The sequence below is a fragment of the Columba livia genome, chromosome 3 (genome assembly GCF_036013475.1).
Source record: "Columba livia isolate bColLiv1 breed racing homer chromosome 3, bColLiv1.pat.W.v2, whole genome shotgun sequence".
NCBI lineage: Eukaryota > Metazoa > Chordata > Aves > Columbiformes > Columbidae > Columba > Columba livia.
The window spans coordinates 81553300-81579235 of NC_088604.1; the positions used below are offsets into that span (position 1 = coordinate 81553300).

At 36.5% G+C, this 25936-nt stretch overlaps 1 protein-coding gene across 5 annotated transcripts in view; it reads left to right on the forward strand.

Moving 5' to 3' along the window:
• The window catches only part of WDR64 (WD repeat domain 64), a 70574-nt gene that overhangs the window by 1978 nt on the left and 42660 nt on the right, over positions 1 to 25936 (forward strand). For 4 of the 5 annotated variants that reach the window (XM_021295990.2, XM_021295989.2, XM_021295991.2 and 1 more), the window contains exons 2-10: positions 6859 to 6979; positions 8830 to 8978; positions 9689 to 9822; positions 12460 to 12562; positions 13059 to 13162; positions 16707 to 16736; positions 21355 to 21465; positions 23095 to 23309; positions 23809 to 23943. In XM_021295990.2, coding sequence (XP_021151665.2) covers positions 6900 to 6979; positions 8830 to 8978; positions 9689 to 9822; positions 12460 to 12562; positions 13059 to 13162; positions 16707 to 16736; positions 21355 to 21465; positions 23095 to 23309; positions 23809 to 23943 — 1061 coding nt within the window. In that variant the 5' untranslated portion in view covers positions 6859 to 6899. The remainder of the gene's footprint in view (positions 1 to 6858; positions 6980 to 8829; positions 8979 to 9688; positions 9823 to 12459; positions 12563 to 13058; positions 13163 to 16706; positions 16737 to 21354; positions 21466 to 23094; positions 23310 to 23808; positions 23944 to 25936) is intronic. The other variant, XM_065057832.1, reaches the window with a different exon arrangement.

Consider the following 25936-nt stretch of genomic DNA (forward strand, 5'->3'; position numbering starts at 1 on the left):
CAGTCTTCCTCTGAAGAAGACCTCTGGTTTGTTTGCTTTACTAGCAGACCCACATATGCAGTGATTTGTGACACCCTTCACAAGGGTCCAAATAAAGCTTTCCATTTAAATCTATTCTTACTTCAGATGAAAAAAAAAAAAAAAAAGCCAGCTGTGGAAGCAACAAAGTTTTCATGGAAAGGTGTCTTGGCAAACAATACCTGTTGTGTTTGTTTTTTTCCCCCACTCTTATATACACAGTGATATTAAAAGGGCTAGACTGAGGGTGTGATTCCTTGTGGACTGAAGATGAAAACGTGGATAGTTGCGGTAGGTTTGATGTCTTTCGAAATTCACATCTATATACAAATTATCAGCTTGTCATTGCAATATTATCCGACAAACGATTGCTGTGACACAAGGGTGAGGAATAGAGAAAGTCATGGGTCAGAAAAATAAAACACTGATTAAGGTAACTATTCTTATCAATGTTAACTTTATTGAAAATCTGTGTTTTCAAATCCCTCAAATATTATTTAATTGGTAACTCAAGCCTACTTTAAAAAGCTAGTTCAGTCTGTTTCTTCATCACTGGTCTGTTTTTTTCTCATTACAAAGGCAGCAGGAGCAGCTGTCTTTCTCAAATCGAGTATATTTTTTCCCTGTAAAAGCTGGATTAGTAGAGCACATGACCTTCCAAAATTTCCAGTAAGAGACCACAAGTACTTTAGCATGGGCTTTAGGAAAGGCATAACTTTTTAGCTTTCCTTGTCTGTAAAAGAGATTTACCCATGTTTGACAGATGGTGTGCAAAATCATTATGTTAATACACAGTCATGGGTTGGTTTAGAACCAGTTGCTGCATAGTGAAAGTCTAACAACAAGATATAGCTGGGCCAAATTAATGGTACACTTCACTGAGAAGATGACATCTCTATCTTCTGCCTTTAAAGGAAAATCTTAAATTGTGTACCTTTTTTATCCCTACAAAATAAAAGAAGCAAAATTCTGGTAAGGAAGAACAGGGGAGAAGTGTAATTTAGTGAGTTGGACATGCTAGATAGCATACTGTCCATTGGCAGGTTCCATTATATACTCAGGGTTTCTAACTGTTCTTTCAGTACAGCACCTGCCAAAAATGCTACCTCTAGATGTCTTTTGTATTTGGAGAAAATAAGAGAAAGAGAACTTATAAATTACATTTTACAAAGATCATATCTCAGAATTCCTGGTTTGGGCCTTTTCATAGCAAAATTAAATAGATAAATAAGTATGTAGTCTCTTCAGTGCTTGATTTGATAGTGGTCACATTATTAATATTGCCAAATTGCTAACATTATTCAAGTGATCTTGAATACTTCATGAGCAGAGTTCCATTTGTCTTCCATGCAGTGTCACTATTCATATGAGACACAGCAAAAAGAAATACTTTGTTTTGTATCATCAGGTTAAAGGCAAAGCTGGAAACAGAACCTTGACTCCTAATTCTATTCCAGCACCTATTTTACCTAAAACAGTCTAAAGCCAATGCAGCTATGGTTTTGATATTCTAATTAATTCATTAGCTTTTTGTGCAATTAAAAAGCTGAAAACTTTAAGAAACCCAGACATCTGCTTTGCAATGCTTCATGTTTGCACTGTTTTATATTTGGATCAGACCCTGCTCATCAAACATGCATGCATGTCAATGGAAATGCTGCAAAAAGAATTTTACCTGTAGTTGCATGAAAGGAGAAACCACAACCCAGCATTTGCATTTCTGGAAGTGTATGCGTGTGGCTTACTGGAAGTGTTATCTCAGCTCAAAGTAATAAATATGAAGGTAGATGAGCTCATGGGATTAAAACAGTAGAACAAGAAGCTGCAATATAAAGTCTAAGTCCTGTATGACAAAACAGTCATTGAAACTTCTAGATCACTTCCACAGCAGTCTTTTTAATGTGTTGTATGTTATGCACAATTTACATGAGATAGGAGTTGCACTGGTTGTAAATTTTCAGGTGTCCAACACGTATGTGTGTGTAGATAAATGCTTACATATGTATAAGAAAAACCTTAAAAGCCGGCTATGGAAATAATAATTCACAACTGGAAAGTCTGCAGATGTCTGGAACTGTCTCCAAAGGTTCCCTGCCTTTGCTGTATTTAGTCATTTGAAATGTTTAAGGACATCAGAGCATATAGTGTTACACATGTTAAAGCTGAGGAACCTGAAGCAGAGTAAATGAAGTACCAAAGTCTCTAGTACTCCTTAACCTTGCCTAAAAATGCAAACCACAAACCATGACTCCCAGTTCTAACTATACCATTGAAAATGTCAGGGCCTTTGTAGAGGAGAACATAGTGGGGTTTAAGAAGAGTGTTTTGAGGCATTTGAGAGAACTGCTTCATTACCCATTTGTTCATTCACTTATATGTTGCTTTCACTCATTTTCTCTCTTCTTTCTCCTTTGTCTTCTGCTAGCATGCCTTTCAAGTCACAGGCTCTTTTCCATTTTTCCTGACAAGCAGAGAGTGAGCAGAAAAGAAAAGAGAAGCTTTTGTCCATACTTAATACATTTGTTTCAGGAATCAGATGAGGCTGGTGTTTTGCTGCCTGTTTTGAACTTTGTAAAATGCATTATTTCAAAGGGCAAGGTAGACAGACAGACTGCAGTCCTCTGAAATACAGGAAAACAAACAAACAAACAAAAACAACAAAAAACAATCTCTGGCTACCTGGCTTCAACTTTTTAATTTGGATTTTTACAGCCTTCTCCTGATATTTGTTTTCTTACATGTTCTCTTTGCTGTTCTTTAGCCTTAAAGGCAGATGAAAGCCAAGTGGTTATTCCCTCTATCTATAGCTTCAGTGTATATCTATAGAGTAAGGGAGAGCTTATAGACAGAAGAAACCTTTCATCTTTTCTCAACCATCTGGCATTAAAGCAATACTTTTAATATAGATCTGTAAGAGTTAAACATGTAAAAAAATGCACAATTGTAATGGCGAAAGTTCAAAATTAGAGCTTAATCTTGCAGAATTTGTAATCCTAACTGTGTAATCTAGTCCATACTGGGATGTGAACTTTAAATCATGAAGCAGGCTAAGTGGAAAAGTTGCAAGAATCTGAGGACATTCTGGAGTGAGAAAAACACAGTTCACTGCTCACAGCTCAAATACAGTTCACTGAAGCAAGCACAAGCGTTTGCAGCAGGAAGGAGACGCAAGTGGACAATCCTGGGATGTGAGGAGATGTTGTCAGGACATCTGTGCTACAGTTGAAGTTGGCTGCAGCACGTACCATGTCATCTGAGCTCTAGTATACCCGGCATGTGTACGAAGAGCTGTACTAGCTGCAGGTGTGATTCATCTCACCTAAATAACATATTTAAAAGTTAAGCACCTAAGAGCAGTAAGATTAAACACTCTTTGAAAGTGTTTGTTATTATTGACTGGCATAGAAGGTGAATCAAATTATTACCTTTTAGATGCCTAAGTAAGTTAGATGAGATTAACCTCATCTTGGCTATACAAACCTGTCTGGGACTGTGGTACATGCTCAGGTTGCATGTGAATAAGTGAATAAGTGAATGAACAAATGGGTAATGAAGCCTCCATGGCACCTATTTCTTGCTAAGTAGATTAAAACAAGTGTTGATATACACTTGTACCTGCTGACATTATACCTTACTTGGATGTATAAACACAGCTCTTAGGGCAGCTTGAACACCAAACACTAACATTTTAAAACCAATGTAAGACCAGTAACACCAGGTTTTGCAACAACAACCCTGTGAAATTCAATTGTGATATAAACTGTTTATTTTAGAGGAATGACCTTCCATAGGAGTTCATCCCTGTGCTGCAGCTTCTTGTTAGTGTGACAAACACAAAGTGAAAGTGATGACAAACTCTCTGGCCTGTTGTCATTTTCCAGAGTCCAGCATACAAATCAATAACTAGTTCATATGAAATATTATTTTTAAAATTATCACTTGGTCATTTCAGCTGTTGTTAGTGAAACAGAAGAGCAAATGCACTTTATAGTATGGAGTGTCATACTGCTGCTGGGGCAATAATGTGGCAAAAGCAAAGTGAGGAATGAAATCTGTAGAAAAGAGGGTGAGCTCGTGTAAATGTGAACACAATACTGTTTCACAGGAGAACTGTAATTTTTACAATGCTAAAATTAATGAAGCGTTGACTTGTCCAATTTCACACCAGTCAGGAAGGAGTTCAGCCACTCTGATATTCAAGCAGCTCTATCCTGATTCACCTGCAAACACAGCCAGGCATAAGGGAATGTTTAGAAGGATCAAATAGCAAAGCTTAGGTAACTTAGTTCATCAAAAGAAGGCAGCTTCAGGGACTCATATTTTTTTTTGATGTCTGGGCTTGATCTGGACCAAAATATGAGTAAGAACCAAAGTCTGTTATGTGCCAGATCCTCTTTAAGGACAATTATGGCCATTTTCAACTTACTGTGTTTTCTCTGGGCTGTTTTGAACCATCACTGTACTTGGGGGCAATTTGTCCTTGAATGAGACTACCAGAAAGGGTGAATGGCAACCCAGTAGAGGCAGGAGATAAGATCTATCACCTTTTGCTGGTTTGTCTTCTGCAATAGCTTTGGGTTGTCATAAGCTGTCAAACACATGGTCAGAATTTTAAAACTAGCATAGATTTTCATAGACTTCTGACAGTTCTTGAGATTAAGATTGAAAATGATTGGGTTTTTTTTTCAAATGAGCTGTGAATCCTGCAATGAGCTTGCTGTAGCAGTTACTTGCACCTGTGCAGAGCATCATTAACTTTGTACTGGTCTGAGAGAATTGCCAATAGTTGAGAATAATATGATTGTGTAGCAATAAGAGGAGAATTGGGAGGTTTGACTTCTGAATAAACATGAACTCTGTCATATACCACATCCAGTGCTTTCTGCAGGGAGACAGGAAAGAAAATGCTTTTCATTCAGTTAATGCTACTGTAGACTTATTAATACAAGGACTTGCTGTTACTCATCAACTTAATATTAGATTTACCTTTTAGACTTTGCTTATCTTCTAATGCAGTTCTTCTCCACTCTTGTTTGTCACTCACATTTCCCTGGAAAAATATTGTTTGAACTACCAAAAATGCATCCTCAACCTATCCTTTTCCAAGAATGCTTTTGTCTGCCAAACTCTCTTCTTTATACTAATCAAAATACATACTCAGTACTGTTGAGTAGGAGCACCCAGAAACTTTTGTGCTTTTCCCAGTGGAAACTTCAAACAGTTGCGTTGCTCATGTTAGAACATTAAGTAGCATATCCTGAAGCATCACTTTCCCTGAAGAACTAGCTATTTCATACAGAGATACTTAGATGCATTCTTTTTAGTAAATTTGTTCAGTACCAAATTGTTGTCTTTCCTATGTATTTCAAAACTGTTGTTCAGCTGATTTTCCCAAGAGTGTGTTGCATCTATGATCTTTATCTGTTCTTTTGATGACATGATTTTGATATTCTTGAAACATTCCTAAATGATACCAGCCCTTTAGATAGCCACGAAAAGAAAGCCTCAACCCATGGGCCTGTCATCAGCTTTGGGTGAAATAACAGAAAAGCTGATCTGGAGATCAGTAGCTAAAGAACAATACAAAAAAACTGATCAGTATGGTCTGCTGAAATGTGAGCTTAAGAAATAGGCTGAAATTCACTATTTGACTAGAGTACCAATTTGCTTATTATGGTACAGCACAGCAACATGGCATCAGCATTCTTTAAAGATAATCAAAAAGCTGAAAAAAGTGGAAATGCTGCAAAACATTATTTTGAGGCTTGAAGGAAAGTGTTGCAGCAGGAGACAGAGAGTTCAATCTTCTTTAATTAACAAGAGAAAAAAAATAAGTAATTCAGGTACAAAGGTCGCTAGTAGGAGAATATACCAACTATTACTCTAAATCAGTGAAGACGTTCCAATAACGGCTGAATGGAAGCCAAAGCCACACAAATTCAAATAGGAGGCTTAAATTTTAACAATAATCTGAGGAATTAACCTTTGGAACAAACATGATGGATTCACCATCTCCTAGTGTCTGCAGATTAAAACTTCATACCTTACTACAAGTTATTCTTTAGATCGAAGTTGTTCTGCTCATTTTAGTGATAAATGGCTGATATTTAATGGTCTGTAACGTAGAGGAGGTGAAAGCAGAAGATCTCAAGGTCTCTTCTGGATTTAGACTTTATGAATTTGTGATGCCTCTGTTAAGTTTGGGAGCAAGGACTCAAGGTCAAAGGGGATGTTTTAGCCTGGCTGTTCTTGTCAGATTTTTCCACCCAAAACTTAATCATCTGTTCAATAAAGCAGTAACATCTGCACCAGTATAATAATGAAATTAATCTAGGATTATGTAAGTTACCTTGGTGAAGGGAATAAAAATAGGGACAACTTTTCTCATTATTTCTTCATGAATTCCATTTTTTTAATGGTAGAAGATACCAGCCTCTATTCATTATTACTGATGTGCTTATCTTTACTTTAGAATTTTATTGATCGCAGAAGTATATTTTTGTGTTAATGGATGTGAATTAATGACTTCACTAACTGGAAGATCAGTGAACAAATGTAAATGTGTGTTTGCTTAAGCATAGCTAATAGCATGAACAGTTTTGTTCACCTCCAATTACAGTTCAGTTATATTTATTATGCTAATAATATTATTGTAAATGTGCAGTGGACATGGGAGTAGTGGGATAAACAGAAAGGTGCCAGAATTTAATGTCAGCGTAGTGTAGTGATCTGAAAGGAACAGCAGATATCTCACATATAAAACATAGACATTAACTTATAAGGATTAGTAACATTTTAAAGGAACTTGTTCAGGGTTGGGATGTTGTTCCTGTTTTACAGGTGGATTTTAGCAACCTGATAAGGTTACCAAGAAAGAAGAAATGGCAGAGCCACAAAAAGGACACCATTCTTCTGACTCCACAGTAAAACAAACTGCTTCCTGTAGCAACGTCAAAAAAGGGTAAGCCCTTGCAATTTGCAAAATGGTATCAAGCATAAGGGGTCAGATTCAGTAAAGGATTGTAGAAACTGAAAGTTGGTCGTCTGAGGTGGAGTTTAGAATCCAGAACCCTGGGCAAGATAAATAGCTTCCTTACGCGGAGAATCTGTGATCATAACATGATCCAAAGTAGTTAACATGTTAAATATTGACACCTATAGCCTATGTGGTTTTTTTTTTAACTGTGACTCTTAAGTCAATAAAACTACTAATGATCACAGGTGCAATACATAAAACTCCAACTCCTTTTTCAAGCACCTTGTTTTTCAGGAAAATGCTTCCTTCTTAAAATTCACTGCACTGAACTGTTCTTTGAAGACAGCTTTTTACATAATTCCTTTCCAAAGAATGAATGAAGCTTGATTCTTTAGAATATTCCCCAAAGAACTGGTACTTGCCCTTTTTTCAGTAGTCACTGTGTTACTCATTCAGTTAATGGTTTTGGATTTAATTCTGTTTCAGCTAGAGATCACTTTTCCACCACTCCAGTATAATACCCCAGGGTTCCACTATTCGGTAAAGAATTTAAGATGTGGTAGGATAGAAGGACAACACAGAAAAAACACAAGGACTGGTGCTCTTGTGGGGCAAAAATTCTGTCTGATCTCAAGACACTGAATAGCATATAAAAGAATTTTGATTATTCAGTGCTCTGGGATACCACTTTCAAAAGAAAGTGGTAGCTACCATTTTGCTTTCTGAATAGCCCCATCCTGCTTTTCTTTTGAGAACAAAAACCAGAAAGGTCCTCGTGGAGCCTTGGTCTAGGAGAATTCTGACTTTAAGATCCTGGCTGAACTTAGATGCAAGTTCAATGCAGACACTTTTCAAAACAATAGTCATTCAAGTCATATAGCTGAGCTTTGTCCAGGCACATGTTAAGAGCTGACACTTTATCTCTAGAATCATTAGTTGTATGTTAGGAGAGAGAAACAAGCAGTAACTTGACTGGAAGTTAAATAAAACAAGTAAAGGGAGTTTGAATGGCTGTAGGAGCTTAAGAGCGAGGTAATTGGATAACTGAAAATAACTACAGCTCTACCACTCCATCATTGGATTTCTTGCAGTCTCAATCCTAATGATTTATGCAATTAAAAAAATGCTTCTGCAGGGTACCTGGGTTTCTAGGTTGGGAGTTCTAGTTGACTGAGTATGGATTTTGAATAAAATAAAGAGGACATGCTAGAATATCATGTGCTAGAGCACATGCTAGAATATCATCAAGCTGTTCTCAGTTCTTCTAGCATAAAGCAAATATAGACAGAGAACGGACTCTGTCAGTCTTCACCAAATTATGTGTGGATCCAAGGGAATCCACAGTTGCAGCTGGTCATAACTGTGTTAGTTGGTGTGCAGCCTTTGGCAGAAAACCTGAAAATAATCTAAAGGGTAAGAAGACAATAGGAAAGTTAGAGATATGATAATCTTCATTTATCCTTACTCAGTACAAAAGTCTGAAAGATATGATAAACTTGCAGCAGCCAGTCTCAAAGGTGTATTCTTGCTGAAGAATATGATCTCATATTACTAAAGCAGTGCCAGCTGCAGCAGAATTGAAACCTGGTGAAATCCTTATCTGGCTCTGGAAGGGAGAAAGTTCATGCCTGTCTGTCATGCATGTCTGTTCATGCCTTTTTGTTGCTGTTGTTTTTTGTTTTGTTTTGTTTTAATTATGTAGTGCTTGGTATACCTGTCACGCAGCTTCATCTCATATAAACTTATGTGGGAGTCTGAGATTTAAGGGGCAAAACAAGGTTTGGACCAGGCTGTAAGAAGAGTTCTCCCTCTTACCTTGTCTTCTGTTCATAAAGGATGTCTGGAAAGGATTGTGATAAGGAGAATTGCTCTACTCTTGAAGTGCCAGATTTCAAGAATGCTTTAAAGCAGTTCCAAATACTAGTTGAAAAAACAGTAGCTCAGAAGACAAAGGAGAGATTAGGCTTGCATATTGAAGATGACGGTAAGAGATTCTCTTTCTAATGGAAAAGTATAATTTTCATGTGGAGAGGAGGTGTCAGAAAGACAAGACTATAAAAAGACTTCAAATTAATATTCAAGCTGTGACTTCTTGATTTTTACAGGAAATAGGCAAATCGTGCTATGAGAGTGCTTTTCTTCTCCTGTTAGGTCTTCCGGTCAAGTCCTAATGCTATGGTGATTGCTCACAAAATATAATTGGTGGAGTTGCCACCTATACAAGTTAGCATGATGTGATGTTTCTAGTGATTTGTAAAAGCATGAACCAAATCGATTATATAAATCCAGTTGCTTAGTTGTGCATAATCAGGACAAAGTTTTGCTTTTCTCAATGCAAGTGGCTATTGTTGCATGAAAGGATAAACTTCATCCCAGGACATCATTCAGGTTCAGATCAAAAACACAGAACTGTGGTATGAGTAACGGAAGAAAGAAGAGGTGAGAATTTTTCACCTATTCTTTTACCTACTTGTTTCCTGTCATGTGTTGCAAATCAGATGGTTTTGAAAAGACTGAACATAAGGACTAAACTTTTTGTTGTTGTTTAAAAATGCTTTGTTAATACATTGTGAGGAGCTGGAACTTGTATGCTATTGTTATTGAAGGAGAAATAAAACAGGAGGTAGGGGGAATAAGGAAGAAAGCTGTACCTTGCCAGTTTTTCACTCTGTGGATATTGTTCCTTCCATACAGATGAGATGATAGACTATGATAAGTTCTATACAACCACACAGACACTTTTTGGTCCGGAAGTCAAGGATCATAATGTTAAAGCCTTTTTTAGGAAGATTAACAACAACCTTGATGCAAGGACAGAATGGTGTGAGGTAAGGATTTCCAAAACTTTATTAATTGTCAACAACTAATTGGAATCTTAAAAGGTAACAGTATTAAACTGTTGATTATGCGTTGTTCCTGTTTTACAGGTAGAGTCTGTTGCTCATGAGCTCCATGGCATAACAGGACACTTTCATGTTGTTATTTATCCTGGCTGCCATTCATTTCCGAAAAAAAAAAAATAAATAAAAAATTGGAAAACAGAAAATATATTGTTTTAGTTGATCTAGACAAAAGCTAAATTGAAGAGCTGGCTTAGAGTGCCTTACTAGTTGCTGTGTTATTCTATTCAAGCAGTGATGTTTCATTTTAACAAGTTGAAAAAGAAAGAGGCTCCATGTTTAGTTTGTTAGTACCCAATTTAGAAACTTGCATGTGTCTGTTCATTGATTAAATCCAAGTTTCCAGGGAAAGATAGGAGGGTAAAATCTGTCTTTGGAATCTCTCTTCTGAAATTTTAGTGGTGATATCCATTCTGGTATGTGCCTTGAGAGCTGAAGGAGTTTCTATTAGTGTAAAATTTAGTTCTTTCTAGGTTGTGTGATTCTGTGCCCTATGCTATTATAATCTTAGTTTTAGTGAGAAAAATCCTATGCTCCTAATGCCAAAACCTGCAATGTGAATCTTGAGCATCAGAAGATCAGTATTTGATGTAAGTGGAAGTTGTAAATATGAAAATGATTCGTAGAGGCATCCCTAAACTGTTCCACTACAGTGAGGACTGTAGTGGAGTACAGGCCATCATATCAGCGGAAGATTAAGTATGGAAGACCTTTGCTGAGCCCTGTCTTTCCTCTTTTTTCGTGTGGCTAAACAAGTGGGTATTTTGCAAATGACATCATTGTCTTTACAAGCTTTTTGCTAAGAGATTCCCTGTACTGGATTTTCTGCTGACTATCTCTGGCTAATTTTAGACTTCTAAATATATCATGCAAAACAGCTTAATACATGGGGGAGTCCATGATGGTAATTCTAGCAGATTCCTAAGGGCAAGATTTGCTCAGACTGTGCTGGCTACAAAATCAGTCCAGTAGTTTCAGCAAGCAAGATGTTTTTTTATTCCAAATATGTTGATTTTTGTTATTCCATTCTTTCCAACTCTGAGAGGTATCTTTCCTTATAAAGGCATGCCACTGAAGGTCTGATAAGAAGGGTGAATTAGAATGAATTCAATAAAACCTGGGTAGATTACATTTTTATTTTTAGGTAAACTACTTTTCTACCCTATCTGTTTGGTACATCAGATGAACTTCCAAATCAAAATTCTTATTAAACATTAATTATGCTACACTGGTTTATGTGACTTGAAGAAGTTGGCCTCTCTTTTCTCTGAACCTAGGTCCTTGAGCCTATTATCTGGATGGACATGAATACATGTTAAAGCATGACCTAACTAAATAAAAACATGGTTTTTGCTTGTCTTAAGAAAGGCCCTGAGTTATCTACCAGAACTGCTTATCCTTAAGCAAAGTTTGATATACTAGATTCCTGACGAGGCAGCAGGATCTGGAGCGTGGAGCCTGAATATGTCCAGGTCTTCTCCTGAACTACTTCACTGATATACATTGGCCTGAGGCAAAATCTCTTATGACTACACTATGCAATTTGTGCTCTGCGGATAAGTCGATCTTTAGCTAAACCATCAGAAATGCTTCCTCTCTTCTTTCTTTTTTCTCCTCAGCTTTCTCTCCTTCCTCTTCCCTTTTTCACAGGGAATAAATCTGCCTGTTACTTTAAATGTGAAGTGTTAGAGATATGGCAGCATTTTAGTAGAGAGCTTTTTAACCAGAGAATTCTGTGTGTATTGAGTCTGTAATCCATTTTTGAGATGTAACCAATTTTTCTGTCTTTAAGGGCAATAAATAGCAAATACACTAATTCTTATGATGTTAATGAACCTACTAATTAGAAGAGACAAATCACATTTATAACTTCCACTTGGATATATCCTTAGTTATTCCATGTGAACAATAAAAGTAGCCTTGATCTTGCTTCAGCTTCCTTTTTATCACTTAATTTTTCAAATGTATCATTCATAACAATTTCTTTCTGTAACATTCTAAATAGCCATCATGGTTTCTGCTGTCTGTGCTCCAGTTTTCTAATGTTTTATTTTTTCTAAAAAGACTGTATTTCATCCCTATTCTTCTGAGTTCTCCCGCTGCTTTCGACATTGCTGAGCATGCCCTCAGTCTTGAAAGTCAAGGAAGATGGATACACTTCACCTTGTTCCTTTGATATCTCTCTTTTATAATTTCTGTCTCTCCCCCAACCCCCTTTCCCAGAACTCTATCCCTGACCCTTTGTTCCTCTCTTCATACTCCACAGATGTAACTTTTTCAAGTTTACCTCTCCCTATCTGACCTCTCTTTAGCGTGACGAAGTCTTCCAAATATATTTCCATGATGTAAAAGATCATGGCCTTGTGTGAGTGTTCCTATTTATTTATCTTCTTGATGATTCTCTTTTACAAGTACTTCAATGTTCAAAGGTATCCTAAGTTTCCAGTGTTCTCCACAACAAAATATCCATACACAAAGGACACTGTTTTATTAAAAAAAAAAAAAAAAAAAAAAAAAAAGAAAAGTTATTTTGAATCTTGGTTTGTTCTATTTTGTTTTGTTTAGATTTTTGGCTATTTCATCGGAGAAAGTGATGGCACATCTTCCCAGACAAAAGACGAAAACATGATTTTTCTTTTATCTGAAAAACAGCAGATTCCTCATGCAGGTGACTCTTCATCTTGTACCCCAAATTATTTTTTTTAGTGCCATGTGTTGCACATTTTATTGAAAGTACAGTAATAAGATCTCATGTCTGTCTTTTCTTAGTATTCATGCTTTTTGTGTGTTCCAAAAGATATGGTTTTTTACTAAATTCATTGTGTCTCAACACTCCTGCTGCCTTGCCCAGTTCTCAGTTTTCCTAATCTACTTTGAAATTATAAATTTGCCTGACTCAGACTGTTTACATAGTCATTCTTTGCCTTTCTATATTTTCTAAATAATGTATAAAGATCTACAACACCCATAATGCATTAATGATATTTAAAAATGCAACGTGTTTATTTAGATCAAGTATAGGATCACCTATGATCTAATGCATTGCTGCCTTGGAATTGGTACAAATATACATTTAATGAAGAGAATACATTCTTGATATTATGGTTCTATTTGTTTAGATTTTCTGTGTCTGCAAGATAAGAGTAATATTTTGTCATTGACAGTTCTCAAGAGACAAGATGTAATTACGAGTATAGTGAAGGTGCCCCATCTGAATTTCACAGTAACATCCTCTCAGAAAGGAATACTAACTATTTTTGACAACCAGGTAATTCTGACTCAAATAAACTCTTTTATTATTCCATTAGGCAATATATATGGGAACCAAGTGAACTGTGATCTAGTGTGCAAACTTAGCCATCAAAAAGTGGATAGATATCTTTTTTTTAAATTAAGGTTAACTTTGTATAAATTTTTAAGTACAATAGGAAATATACATTGCTATTTTCAACTACAAACCTACTGAACACTCCCCAGAAATTGACAGAAAGTAGAGATTAGAGATGGCTAATAAAATACATTCTTAACAGAAGTCAGTTTAATAGAAAATAATCTGCATTTCTTTTTTTTTTCCTAAAGTTTTAAGCTTCCCTGAAAATATAATATGCTATTGGACTTAACTTTTGTATATACAGTGAAAACCACAGAATTAGCTATTTTCTACAGCTACTGAGACTATCTAGAATGGACAGAAACATCCATTCTTTGCAAATAAGTTATTCAATACAGCAACATCTAGATGCTTGAAAGTCTTGAATTTTTTAACAGTCTGCAAGACACTGCTTCACAGTTACACCCCTCATCAGCAAAGTGTAAGAAGATCTGTACCATTTTAAGTAGAACTTCAGGTTCAAAATGCATTTAAAGTAGTATTTTTAAATGAGTCTCCCAGATGATTATATTACTATTTAGAGGTACACAATTCTAGGTGCTGTGAGGTACATCACACATCTATGCTCATAGGCACTTTACTTTTGTAGAATTTTAATACAAACAGCTTATTAAAAATGGTTTCAGACAATATTGTAAAGCTTTTAAGCAGAATTAATGCTTTCTAGGGGTTTCAGCTAATTAGTTCATAATGCTTATGACAGGAGCATGTAAAGCAAGAAAGGACTCCTGTCGATGATTAAACAACAGAGCGATACTGCAGTTCTGGTAAATACTGAAATAATTTATTTGAAAGCCTAGTTCTCTGTCCTTCAGAGTGTTATCCCTCTTACATACCCATGAAAAATAATTTCACAAAGTATAATGTTAAAAATAGCTCTCTTCCCCATCCCCCACCTCCCCATGTTGTTTTCAAGTTGAATTGTTGCCTCCTCATAGACTGGACTGATGTCACTCTGACATCAGTGACTGCAGCATAAGTGCTTTTACTCCCAGCTGCTTAACTTAGTAAATTAGAGACCTCAAATCTCACTTATAAAACTGAACATTCTGAAAATGACTGAGGCATTACAGCAGCAGTCATTTACTCATTATATAATCTCTGATCTCAGTTGATTTTAGCAAATGAATTTTGATTTCATTAGAATTGCTCTGATACATCTCGATGCAAGGAAGAGAAGACTCAAATTATTTTGCATTTCAGTCGAGTCCTGTTGCTAGAATATCACTTCACATCACAAAGGCGAACATAGAGTTGGCACTTGTAACGTCATTCTTCTTCTCTCAAAGACCATGGATTTAAAGAGACCTGGCATTAAAATCTCAGCTAGTGAGTTGTTTTGTCTAGTTTGGCTTTGCAGCATATTGGTAGGGGAATATAAGGATGCTTGCTCTGAAGTTGCTCCTGGGTGGGACTTGTGCCCTGGGTGCAATGCATTGGCAAATAGACAGAGAGGCTTATTTTTATATAATTGTTGCATTTTTAAAGCACAGATTACTAAACATATGGTGTTCCTGGATGCATATACATCCCACAGAAGTCAGTGTGTTCCATGTACGTGAATGAATAATATTTGGTCTGATATAAATAGTGAATCTAATATGATACAGAATTTAACTGTGTCACTTCTGGGGCATTTGTCTGGTAAGGAAAAAACATTCTGAGGAAGAGACAGGGCCATATTCTATTCATTCATCCTGGTGTGAATTGATTTCCCATGCAACTAAGCTTTCCACAAGATCAGATTAATATTATTTGCTTTGCTCTTTAGAAAGCACGTATAACTGGACAATTTCTTTAATGGTTGTGTCATATCCTTGGAGTCAGCTGACAATCTAGATGAGTTTTTATTTGATACTAGGTAAAAACTGAGAATAGATAAAAACTTGGAAATAAACCACCCCAATTTACAAGTAAGAATAGGAACAATAAAGAGGTTGCAAACCATCACACATCTTGTTAATCTATTACACTTCCATTAAATAAGAATTAATGAGATTTTTTTATCAGCAAATAAAGAGTGTCAGTCATGTTAGATGGCATTAAGAATGCTTAATTTAGTCTGTATACATCAGGAAAGCTTTTGAATTAGTCTCCTATTTCACCAGTGACAGGCTACCATCATCCACTGTGTAAATTGCTAGTGAATCTAATAATTGTCTGAAAGAGAGCTTGGAGAATTTTGTTAACCCTGGTCGCTGTGATAAGAAATCCCATGTTCTCTTACATGTCGGCAGCCACCAGAAGTTGAAGTGAAGGCAAATATTCATTTGTAGACCAGCAGGTTCTCTATTTGAGGGCTAAGCATTGCTTTCTGCAACAAACGTGAACCTGATGTGCTTCAACACAGGTGTGCAGCTCTGCAGTATTAGCCATGTCCCACTTACTCTAAAAGATGAGAGAGCTAGTTACCCTTCTTGAGATCCCAGGCATGAATGCTGCCTTGATCAGCACAGAAGACCTGTAGGAGTGGGCAGCCTTAAGGAAAATTTTCTGAGCATGCTTTAGTTAATGTTACTGTGCATGGATATTAAACTCTTGATTAACAACAGTTTTAAACTTTGATCAAAGACTATCCATGATGACACTGGGTATCACACTTCTATGGGAAGACAGACTTTGATCCTTGTTTCTTGGTTTATGAAACATGGAATTGCTGGGATGGGAATGAGGCACCATGGATTTATTACTGAAGAGGAACAGTGGCAAGAGGAGGTGAAAAAGCAGCTGTGAGTGTTTCAGAAGGGAGAAGGTTGAAACTGCTTTTGAGAACTGAATAATGGTTTTGTCAAAGGACAAAGAAAGTAACCCTGTCTGTACTGGATGATGGTGACAGGTATGCCTACCACTCTGTGACTTCAAACAGTTTAGATTTTGTGTCAAATACTGTGGTGTCCAACAATAGTTAACTTTGCTGAAAGATGCTGTACCAACACAGGCATTCCCATGTGCAGCCAAACGTGCTACATCTACCCGGTATTTTGTGGGCACTAGTTGACGTCATCTGGGCCAGCATTAACCTGGGTTTCTGTATGCCACATCCTGCCTCTTACATGAGGTGATGCTGTTCTAGCTATGAAGGACCAATGGAAGCACAATTCCACAAGAAGTACTGCTGATCTGTATTCCACTGTAAAAAATGGGTCTATTTTACTTCTCAAAACAAAACAAAACAAAAACCATACAAACAAACAAAACCCCATGAAACTACTGTGAGAGAAAGAGGAGGTTTAAGTTCCTCACTGCATATAGGGGAACAGACAGTAGGTGGGTTAAAGATCTTTCTCAGAAGATCTTAACCACAAACTCTTTCTGTTGGTTATTATTGTTGTATTCTGCCTACAGGAGAGCTGATTGTGTTCAGACTTTTAATTTAATTGCTAATTTGTTATTGTGACAACATATTTCTGTTTTTTTTCAGATGTCAGTTCTGGCAACCATCACTGTTGAAGTAAGTTAATTTTCCTCCTTCTGTTAAATCATTTGAATTAAAATCAGCAGGTAGTAAAGTGAAATCATTCTAATGTGCATTATTCTAACAGGTCAAACAGATTCAATTTGTTCCTTTCTGTTACAGAAAAATTTGGGTAACTTCCTTTCTTTCATCTGATAAAAGGAAAGCTCAGATAAATACTGTTTTTTCCTACCAAATTGTCCTTTACCCATTACTTTTCCAGAATTTTTTCTTCTAAGTTCCACCACTTCAATTGTCACTGTAAAACTTAAATAAGAAAAATGATAAATTCATTAGTGAAAAACAGTTCTATAGTTTGCTAGGTAGATTGGATGGCTACATGGTATATACTTTAAAAACTCATTTTTAGCCTAGGAATACCACTGGAGATTTTAGGTAATCAGGTTCCTTGCAGACAAGAGAACTATGATCAGTCTTAACAATGTGACCTGACCCCTTACCCTAAAAGTCCATGTAGGTATCTTGTGCCAGGGAGCAGTGCATTTTATTGATCATCTCTCACATATTGTGGCTGTTCTAAAATGCTAGAGAAATACTCCAGACCACGGGCTCTACTACTCTGACTCAGAAAACTGCTCTGGACCTGGGTTGCATTTGATTTGTTGCAAGATCTAATCTGACCTGTGGAATTAATGCAGAGAGGTAAACTGTGAGAAAAACATTCCTAGAACCTATTGACTTTTGGAAACTGTGACTGAAATCAGCTTAGAGCTTCTCTTACAGCTATGTTACAGGAGTGAATTTTACTAGTTAGTTCCTGCTTTGATTGGAGGAACAAATATGCCAAAGCGGGACAAGAACAATGTTTGATGCTTGTCCCTGGTGTGGCAGCCTGACGTTTCAGTGCGCAGTATGCAGCTGCAGGGTCTCTGAGCACCAAGCACTAATCTTACAATAATTCCTCAGCAGATGTGGAGGTCTTTTTGCTGTGGCGGTAGGACAGTACTTGGCAGCCATGGCAGGATTAGGTACCATTGAAGGTCATCTCTGCCATTAAAAATGTGAAAGAGGATATGTTTAAGATAAAGGTATCTCTCATTATTATGATGTAATACCATAATTGTTAAGATTGTGATTCCAAACAGACACAATAACGAAACTCGCAGTTTTAGTATCCACAAATAACACTATTTAGCATCTGTGAGCATGCACTTCTATTCAGCTCAGCACCAGATCCGTGTGGCCCAGCCTGATCTGCTGTCTCTGCTGTCATGTGCCGCTGTCTCATCCTTTCCCAGCTGAGATGCCATTTTCATCTGGTTTAACATCATCATCAATACTGTCACCAGCTAATCAATTAAGCTATATATTTGTAGGCATCTTTGTTCAAATAAAGTAAGATAATTAATTCAGAGGAAAGTTGTCAGATTGCAAATCTACTATCCATTGATAAACAATGATGCATGTAGAGGGTGGTTAACAAACTGCAGAATAATCCTTAGGTGCCTCTACTCTCCACCGTTCAGTGTTCTCATTCTTCAGGTGTCTCAGAACAGTGAGTTACACAACCAGAGCATCAGAGGTCCTGGCCCTGAGGATATTGAGCCAGAAAGGCTCAACACAGCAGTTCTAGCAATACAATCCAGTGGACTGCAGACATCGGAATTTTCTCAGCATGATGGTATAAACAGAACACGAACTATGAGTACAGATAGTTTACTGTTTTGTTCCGGGGATGTTATGGAGAATAGGTTACTTCAAGAAAACCTGTTTTCATTTCTTGATGAGATTATGTGACTGAGTGAAAATAATAGAAGCATAAATATAATACACTTAAAACTCTGGATGGTATTTGACTTAGTACCATATGACTTTCTGTTTTAAAACATGACCACTGAAAAAAACACTAGAGTGCATGTTAAATGGATTAAAAATTGTCCAGCTGACAGGTCCCAAAAATAGTGATCAGCATAGAATCATCATTGAATGATGATGGGAATACTGGTAGTGAAGAAGTTACTTCTCTTGAAGAATGGAAGTGAAATTACTTTCAAATATGGCATAGAAAAGAATAAACGGATCCAGTGAATGAGCCAGACAAGCTGAAACAGAAACTATTGGAAATGAGGGAGTGAAGATAGAGCCCTTGAGTGACAGGATGGAAAAAGGAAATAATGAAAAGGTTGCTTTGGTGCAGCTGCCTGGTTTGTCTGTCAAGTATTGCAGTCCTAAGAAGAGAAATTCTTATAGCTTTTGTTCTAAAGCTGAAACTTTTTGTTATAGTCTCTGGCAGACTGTTCTCTTCTACCAGCCACTTCTCAGTGTATTGAATTAATTATTAATTTGTGCACTAATTTCTTCAGGACTCTCATCCTATTAATTTCTGAGAGGCATACTAGGAGCCTCTTTTGGTCAAAAGCTTATATTTTGGATCTTAACAATAGGACACCAAGCTCTGCTGGTTATACAACCTGAGGTCCATGAAGAAGAACTGGCAAGGAAGGCAGCACTAGCTAACTTGAACAATCTTTCAGTCTCTGTTAGGCTCTAAACTTCTCAGTGGACATTCTCTGGACCATGCTACACAGGAAGCCAAGCTTGGTTGTTATAGTGGTATCTCCAGGCCTTAAATCCACTGATCTTTGGTGTAATTAAAGAAATTTCACTGGAATTATTAAAGGCAAATTTAGGGCAAATTTTCTTAAGATTGGAATCTTTCAGTTAGATACAGAAAAACATTTCTATTGCTGCCTGGTCCAGTGAACTTCAATTTCTCTATGCTGGATCTTTTCCTGACTGGCAACTTCTAATCAACTGGTACAATAAACACGTTTTTTCTGCTTTTGCTCTTATATTATCAAATATGACTGTGCCTATAAATAATGCAACAGGAAATAAGAGGATATATATGGAGTGTATTTTACTAATTCTCGCTTTCTGCTGGCCTATACAAATTGCATGTCATGTGTTGAAATCTGATTTTTTCAGATACTTTTTTAGACTGCCAGTCGTTAATTAGAAATATTTGTCTTCTATTGAGAGAAGACTCCTACAAGAGAAATTCTATCTTGGTTGAAGTCTTTGGTGAATGTTGTCCTCCTGTTGGAGTGTTCATTGCTTCTCAACCTGTGTCTTTCTCCTTTCACTCAAAGTTCATTGTGGTTCAGATGCTGTGAGGAAAATTTGAATGTGTACACCCTGTGGTTTTATTTGTATGTGGATTAGGTATAAGTTGATGTAAGTAGCCTTTGTATGGATCTTGTAAAACTTCATATGAACATTCTTCAAAACAGAAGTAATTTTAATGCTGCTTTTGCCTCTGTACTTTCTCACTACACGTGATACCCTGCAAAACCTTTGCAAGATGCAGTTCTGTGACTGCATCATTACAAACCAGCACTACAAAATAGTAGCTTAATTGCAAACATAAAACCAGCTTTTCCATACCAGTTAGGCATCTAACACTATTGTAAGGACTCCAAAAAGCCACTAATAATAAAATCTTTCATAAGAATTACCAAGCAATCCATAAGGCGCCTGCGGGGCTGACATTTTCCATGTGTTTATTGTAGAAAGCTGCACAAGATATCCTTCTAAGTGTATTACCACTTGCCCACAGGCCATTAGGAAGGAAAGAAGCTTGCTCCTGTAATAGAGAGTTGATATCATTCTGTCAGGATTTTGGACCCTTTCCACTAATAGCAAAATCAATATTGTGTACAACAATGGAAATAAAAGTAGAAGCATCAGCAGTTGCTTTGAGTTCACGGTGGGTTTAGTCTTGTGCTTTTGGTTTCTTAACTCACTTTGTGGATATAAACTGTGTCTTTAGCAACATAGGTCCTTGTTTTAGCTGTTCATGAAGTACTTCCACTGGAACTCATTTTTAGAGGTTACAGGTAGGTATAGCTTACTTGAAGAACTGCCAAAAAAGTGTTGTTTAAGTCTGTGTCAGATGTTTCTTTCTCACTTTAGTCTAGAAAACAAAGTAAGATGTTTCAGTCAGTGTTATTTTAGAGATGTTCTGAATTGTTTGAAAATAATAGATAATTATGCCATTGAAGACATAACAAAAACCACCTTGTATTTCAATACATGCACTTAATACAGGGGATAAATATAAAGGCCTATATAATAAACTAAAAAATAAGATTGCTGAAATGGAAATGAAGTGAAGCATATTCCCTATCAATCCCACTCTCATTTAGGAAGGTCTGCTACTTTTTTGGGAAAAAAAGAATCAAACAACAACAACAACAAAAACAAACAAACAAACACAAACACACACACAATTTTAATCTGCTTTACCATGGATGTTGTAGCTTAAATTTCCTCTGCTCAGAGTGCTTTTTTCAGTGTCACCATAGTGCAGCTAACAGTATAGCTGTATTTTGTCCTCTCATGTATAACATCTGTGCACCTGAGGTGAGTCACTGATAACAGAGGTTGAGCCTGGCACCTCTGTAACTTCACGTATGATCTGTGCCTGGAGTTAGAACTCTCAATTCTATTACGTGGGGCTAGATCTAACAGCCGCGAGTGCAGGGTCTATGGAATTCATGTGGAGATGGTTTAAAATAGTACTTAAGTAAGAAAGAAGGCTATAAATTTACATAGAATATCCTTCCTTATTAATCCTTTTTATTTTCACCAGGATACTGATTGGATCGCTGGATGTGATTTCCTACATCAGCTGAAATTTGTCGTGGCTGTAACAACTGAAAGGACAATCATCGTCTGGGACTATAAATCAAAGGGGAGACAGGTAGTTTGTTGGGTCAGGCAAGTGTTAAATAAGAAGCCTGAAATATATTAGTCTTTGTTTTCAATGTGCATTCACATTCCTTTTGTCTAACAGGATGAAGGCATTAACTTTTGTCTTTATAGGAACTCAGTTGAACAGTGGAATTTATACTAAAGAAGGAATAGCCTTTCCACAGCAAATGGGGTTATTAGACTGTCTAAAAAACTTGGAAGAAAGAGGAAAAATTTGCACTATGTTGCAAACAGACCCCCAAATAATTTATTTTCTATGTATATCTAATGCATGTGTGCATATATACAGCTAATGTGGATACATGTGCATATGTGTTTCTCAGAAAACATTAAGAATCAAGGGACAGGTTTCCCAAGGAATTTAACATAGACTCCTTTGAGGTAACTTCTTTATTTAAAGAAAATACTGCTTTATATCCTGCATTTTGTTCAGGATCTTCCAAGAGCAAAAGCATCTTGATGTTGACAGTGTGTATCCAACCAGTTAAAGTCTTTTTGAATGCCTTATTACAAAATACATTTTTTGTAAGAATTTCTGACCCATACCTTAGATTTTTCCTCATTTTTCTGGGTCTTTTCACAGCAATTCTGAGTTGACTGAGAAGATTACATGAAACCAAGTAAAAATTTTAGGACAAGATCAAACCTTAGTATTTTTTTTTTTGTTGTTCTCAATATTAAAAGGCCTCACCCCAAGCTCAGACAGATCAGTGGAAGTATTCCTGGCAATCCAATTGGACTCCTGGGAAAGAAGGCTCAAAAGGGTATTCTGCAGTCATTATTCTCCAGATTTCCTCCAGTCAGTCCATCAGTGAGGGCTGAAGGTGCCCTGTGGCTGAATGGGAGCAGTTCTCATTGGAGACCACAGGAAAAATATGTAGACAGTTCTATATCTTGGTAATGTCTCCTTTAATGTTTCTGTGCTACACTGACAACATTGAAGCAGTTAGTTCCTATGGCATGTGAGCAGTTAATTCCTATGCCAGTTCAGGTTGGCAAGGATGCTTTAATCAAATAACAGATGGAGTCAGGCAGTAGAACCAATAAACTGTATAATGCAGATGACCCAAAATTCCATTCCCAGGACTTCTCAGTCTAGCAAAATACCACAATGGCTTGCAGCTGTATTCATTCTCACTATCTCAATTCCTGAAAAGTCAAACACCTGCCCGTATAAGTACACTTGGTATTCCCAGGCTGTGTTAATAATTAGGACTTTGATATAATTTCTCTCTCTGCATTACTGCAGGATTTTGTGGTATTTCACATCTTCTTGTAGACGGCATCTTGTATCTGAACAGGAAACCATGTACAGTCTTAGCAAATATACCATCCTACTTAGCATGGTGAGATCGTCTCTAAAATATGTAATCAATATTTTCTTACTGAAATGGAAAAGGCTACCTATGAAATAAATCCTCACTGAAAACCTTAAATCTGCATTTAACTTCACTTGGTGATGATCTTCTATGAGTTTCTAATACCAGGAAACAGCTGTCAGAGGGGCAGCTTGAAAAAAAAGTTAAGAATTGAATGTTGATACAAGTAGATAAGCACAATATGTTTAGTCAGCTTAAGGCCTTGTGTGCAATATCTAAAAATCTACCATATTTCACAGAACAATGGCTTTATCATCAAACCAATGGAAAATGGTCTGCTCTGTGTTTGCACGGTGACTAAGTCAGATGACCTGGCTAAGGATACTATCCTAATGGGAGATGATAAGGGTTATGTTTACCTGCTTAATGTGACTGCTGATCAGTTTGGATTGAAACGATGTAAAGGCAAAAAAGAATCACAACTACAGGCCCTGGACTCTAAAACTTTTAACATGTAAGTTACTCTTGATAAAATATTATCAGTCTGGCTTTTTTTTTTTTAATTTGCGTTTTCTCTGGCCTAAATGGAGGATTAGCTTTTACACATAAATTAACCTCACCTAACAAAGACATTTTTTCGAACTGCAGTAAGTATGGTTTGCTTGTTGTTGTGTGAAGGAAATGCCATCATTTTCAGTAGAATATCTTACAAGAGATCTTACAACAGAGAGGATATAAAGTATAATTCCAGAGAAGAACTCACAATTGCTGTTATCCGGTTTGGAAAAGGCATGGCTTTATTTTGCCCAATTAGATGGAAGTATAGTTGCTACAAGAGAAGAGCAGGATTCAACTCTAACTTCAGCTGTGCTTGCGTTTGAGCTGGAAGAGAGGTTCTGCATCTGCCCTGGATATTAAATGCTAGCACTGGTTGTGTATGATCTCACTGCACCTATGGGCATGTTACAGTAGATACCTGTATATCCTAATAACATCTCAATTTATATCCCTAGTGTTAAACGCAAGCTACATGATGACTGGGTTATGAAAGTCAAGTATATTTCTGAACTAAATTGTTTTGGATCCTGCTCTTCAGACAGCATTCATTCATTTATTTTGGATGACATAAAGCGACTAAAGGACAATTTGTAAGTATATGACGTCTTTTATAACTCTGCAGAGATCAGTGCCTTGCAAGTTGCCATCCTGTTGTATTGAAGCTATGTTTTCTATAAGCATTGTTAGTATAAAAGAAATACAGCTACTTAAATACTTGAATATTACTGTTTGTTAGCTTTTAATGTAGGAGAGGACTGTCCATATGTGTTCATCACTCACAACCCTTAAAAATAAGTTACATTGGCAGTATTGTCTACTCCAGCTTTTCCTAGGCAGGTAAATTTTAGTTGAAAAACTGATTGCTTTGTTACATGTGTATCATGTATCCATTCATTTTAAATTTATATTAAAACTAAGTTTCATTTACAGTTTCAATTTCACAAGTTTCAGTTGCACTAGCTTAAATCAAGAAAGCAAATTATACTGAGGGCTGTGAAATGGATTTACTATGAAGTAGGAAAGGAGTCGTGGCCTCCTTATTTGTGCCACATCATTCCTATGGCCCATCAGTGCTATAGCTGATTCCAAGCCTTTCTAGAGTTTATAGCCCAATTTAAAAATAAGCAATACAAATACATTTTGATGTAAAAAGAAACTATAAATAGCATACAGATAGACCTTTTCATTCAAATATCTCAAAGCAGTGTAAACATTAGACCAGCTTCACAATTTCTCTGTGAGGTACATCCAGAGATTAATAGATTTTTAAGGCTAGTAGCAACATTTATGTTAGTCTGTTTTATCTCTTGTATGACACAGGCCATAAATATTCACATAGTATTTCTTGCATCCATCCAATAACTTTAGGTTTTATGAGTGTTAAATGTCTGTTGTGGGTAGGTACAGTGAAATATGAAATAATTATAGCTTTTCCAAGGTCATATGCTCTGTCAGCAGAAAAGCTGAGAAATCCTATTTGATTTTGCTGGAAGTTTTGAAATAAATAAGGATCAGTTTGAAAAGAAAAGAAAAAAAAGACTGTAGACCCAAAAGAGTATATGCTACCACCATACACCATTAAGTGCAAATATCTTGTCAAGTCTTTTTCATTTAACATTGACTATAATTGTGTCTCCAATTCCAATAAGTAGATTTCTCTAAGCAGCTCCATGCAGCAGCAAAATGAAATTATATTTAGACAACTGAAAAATTACATGGCTGTTAAAATGAAATTAATAGCCCTAAAAATAGTTATGGATCAAATCACTTTGAAATGCCCATTGCATAAGTAATTGTGGTTTAATATATGATTTACTGGTACTAGCGTAACAAATTTCCCCAATTAACTTTTCAGCAAGCAATTGTTACTGTGCTTGAAGAGGGATGCAATCTATCTTGGCTCTGATGTGGCCATTAAGTGTCTTTGTGGATAATGGCTGATGAGCAGTGCTAATATTTTCTTCTAAAGTGTCTAAAAAAGGGGAGGTATGGATGGGATCACTGAGTGCTTCTGCTGCAAGGCCAAGACCTGGGAAGGACTTCATACTGCTGAAACCTCTTATTCACTCTGATGTTAGAAGAATGTCAAGACGGTTCATTAAAGAGCCAATAGACCATTATATAGAAGTATCAATTTTAAGAAATGAAGGACAGATATGAGAAATCCTGACGAAATCTGCCAATCACAGATTTAAATAAAGTACTTGCTATTTTATGCCATTAAGAGCATTAAGTCTCCTCTGTTAGAGCTCTGAAAAGAAAACTTGTCCCTCTAATAGGGAGTGAACAGCCTTTTATTTACACCTGCCTAGAAATAACAAACTCTTTCATTAATCCTCAAAGTTTCCATAGTCTCTTGTCAAATTTACTGTCATCCCCAATTGTGCTTTTCAATATTCATGGCTACTCTCTAGCCCAGAATAAATGAACTACCTACTTGTCTGTGTTTCAAAGAAAAAATCTAAATGTGCACTCATTTAATTCTGTATAGCTTAATTACTCTGATGGTTATTGTTTCCTGGAAGAGACAGATGTTAGCCATACTATTGCCAACTCCTAAAATCAAGAAAATATTCACTTATT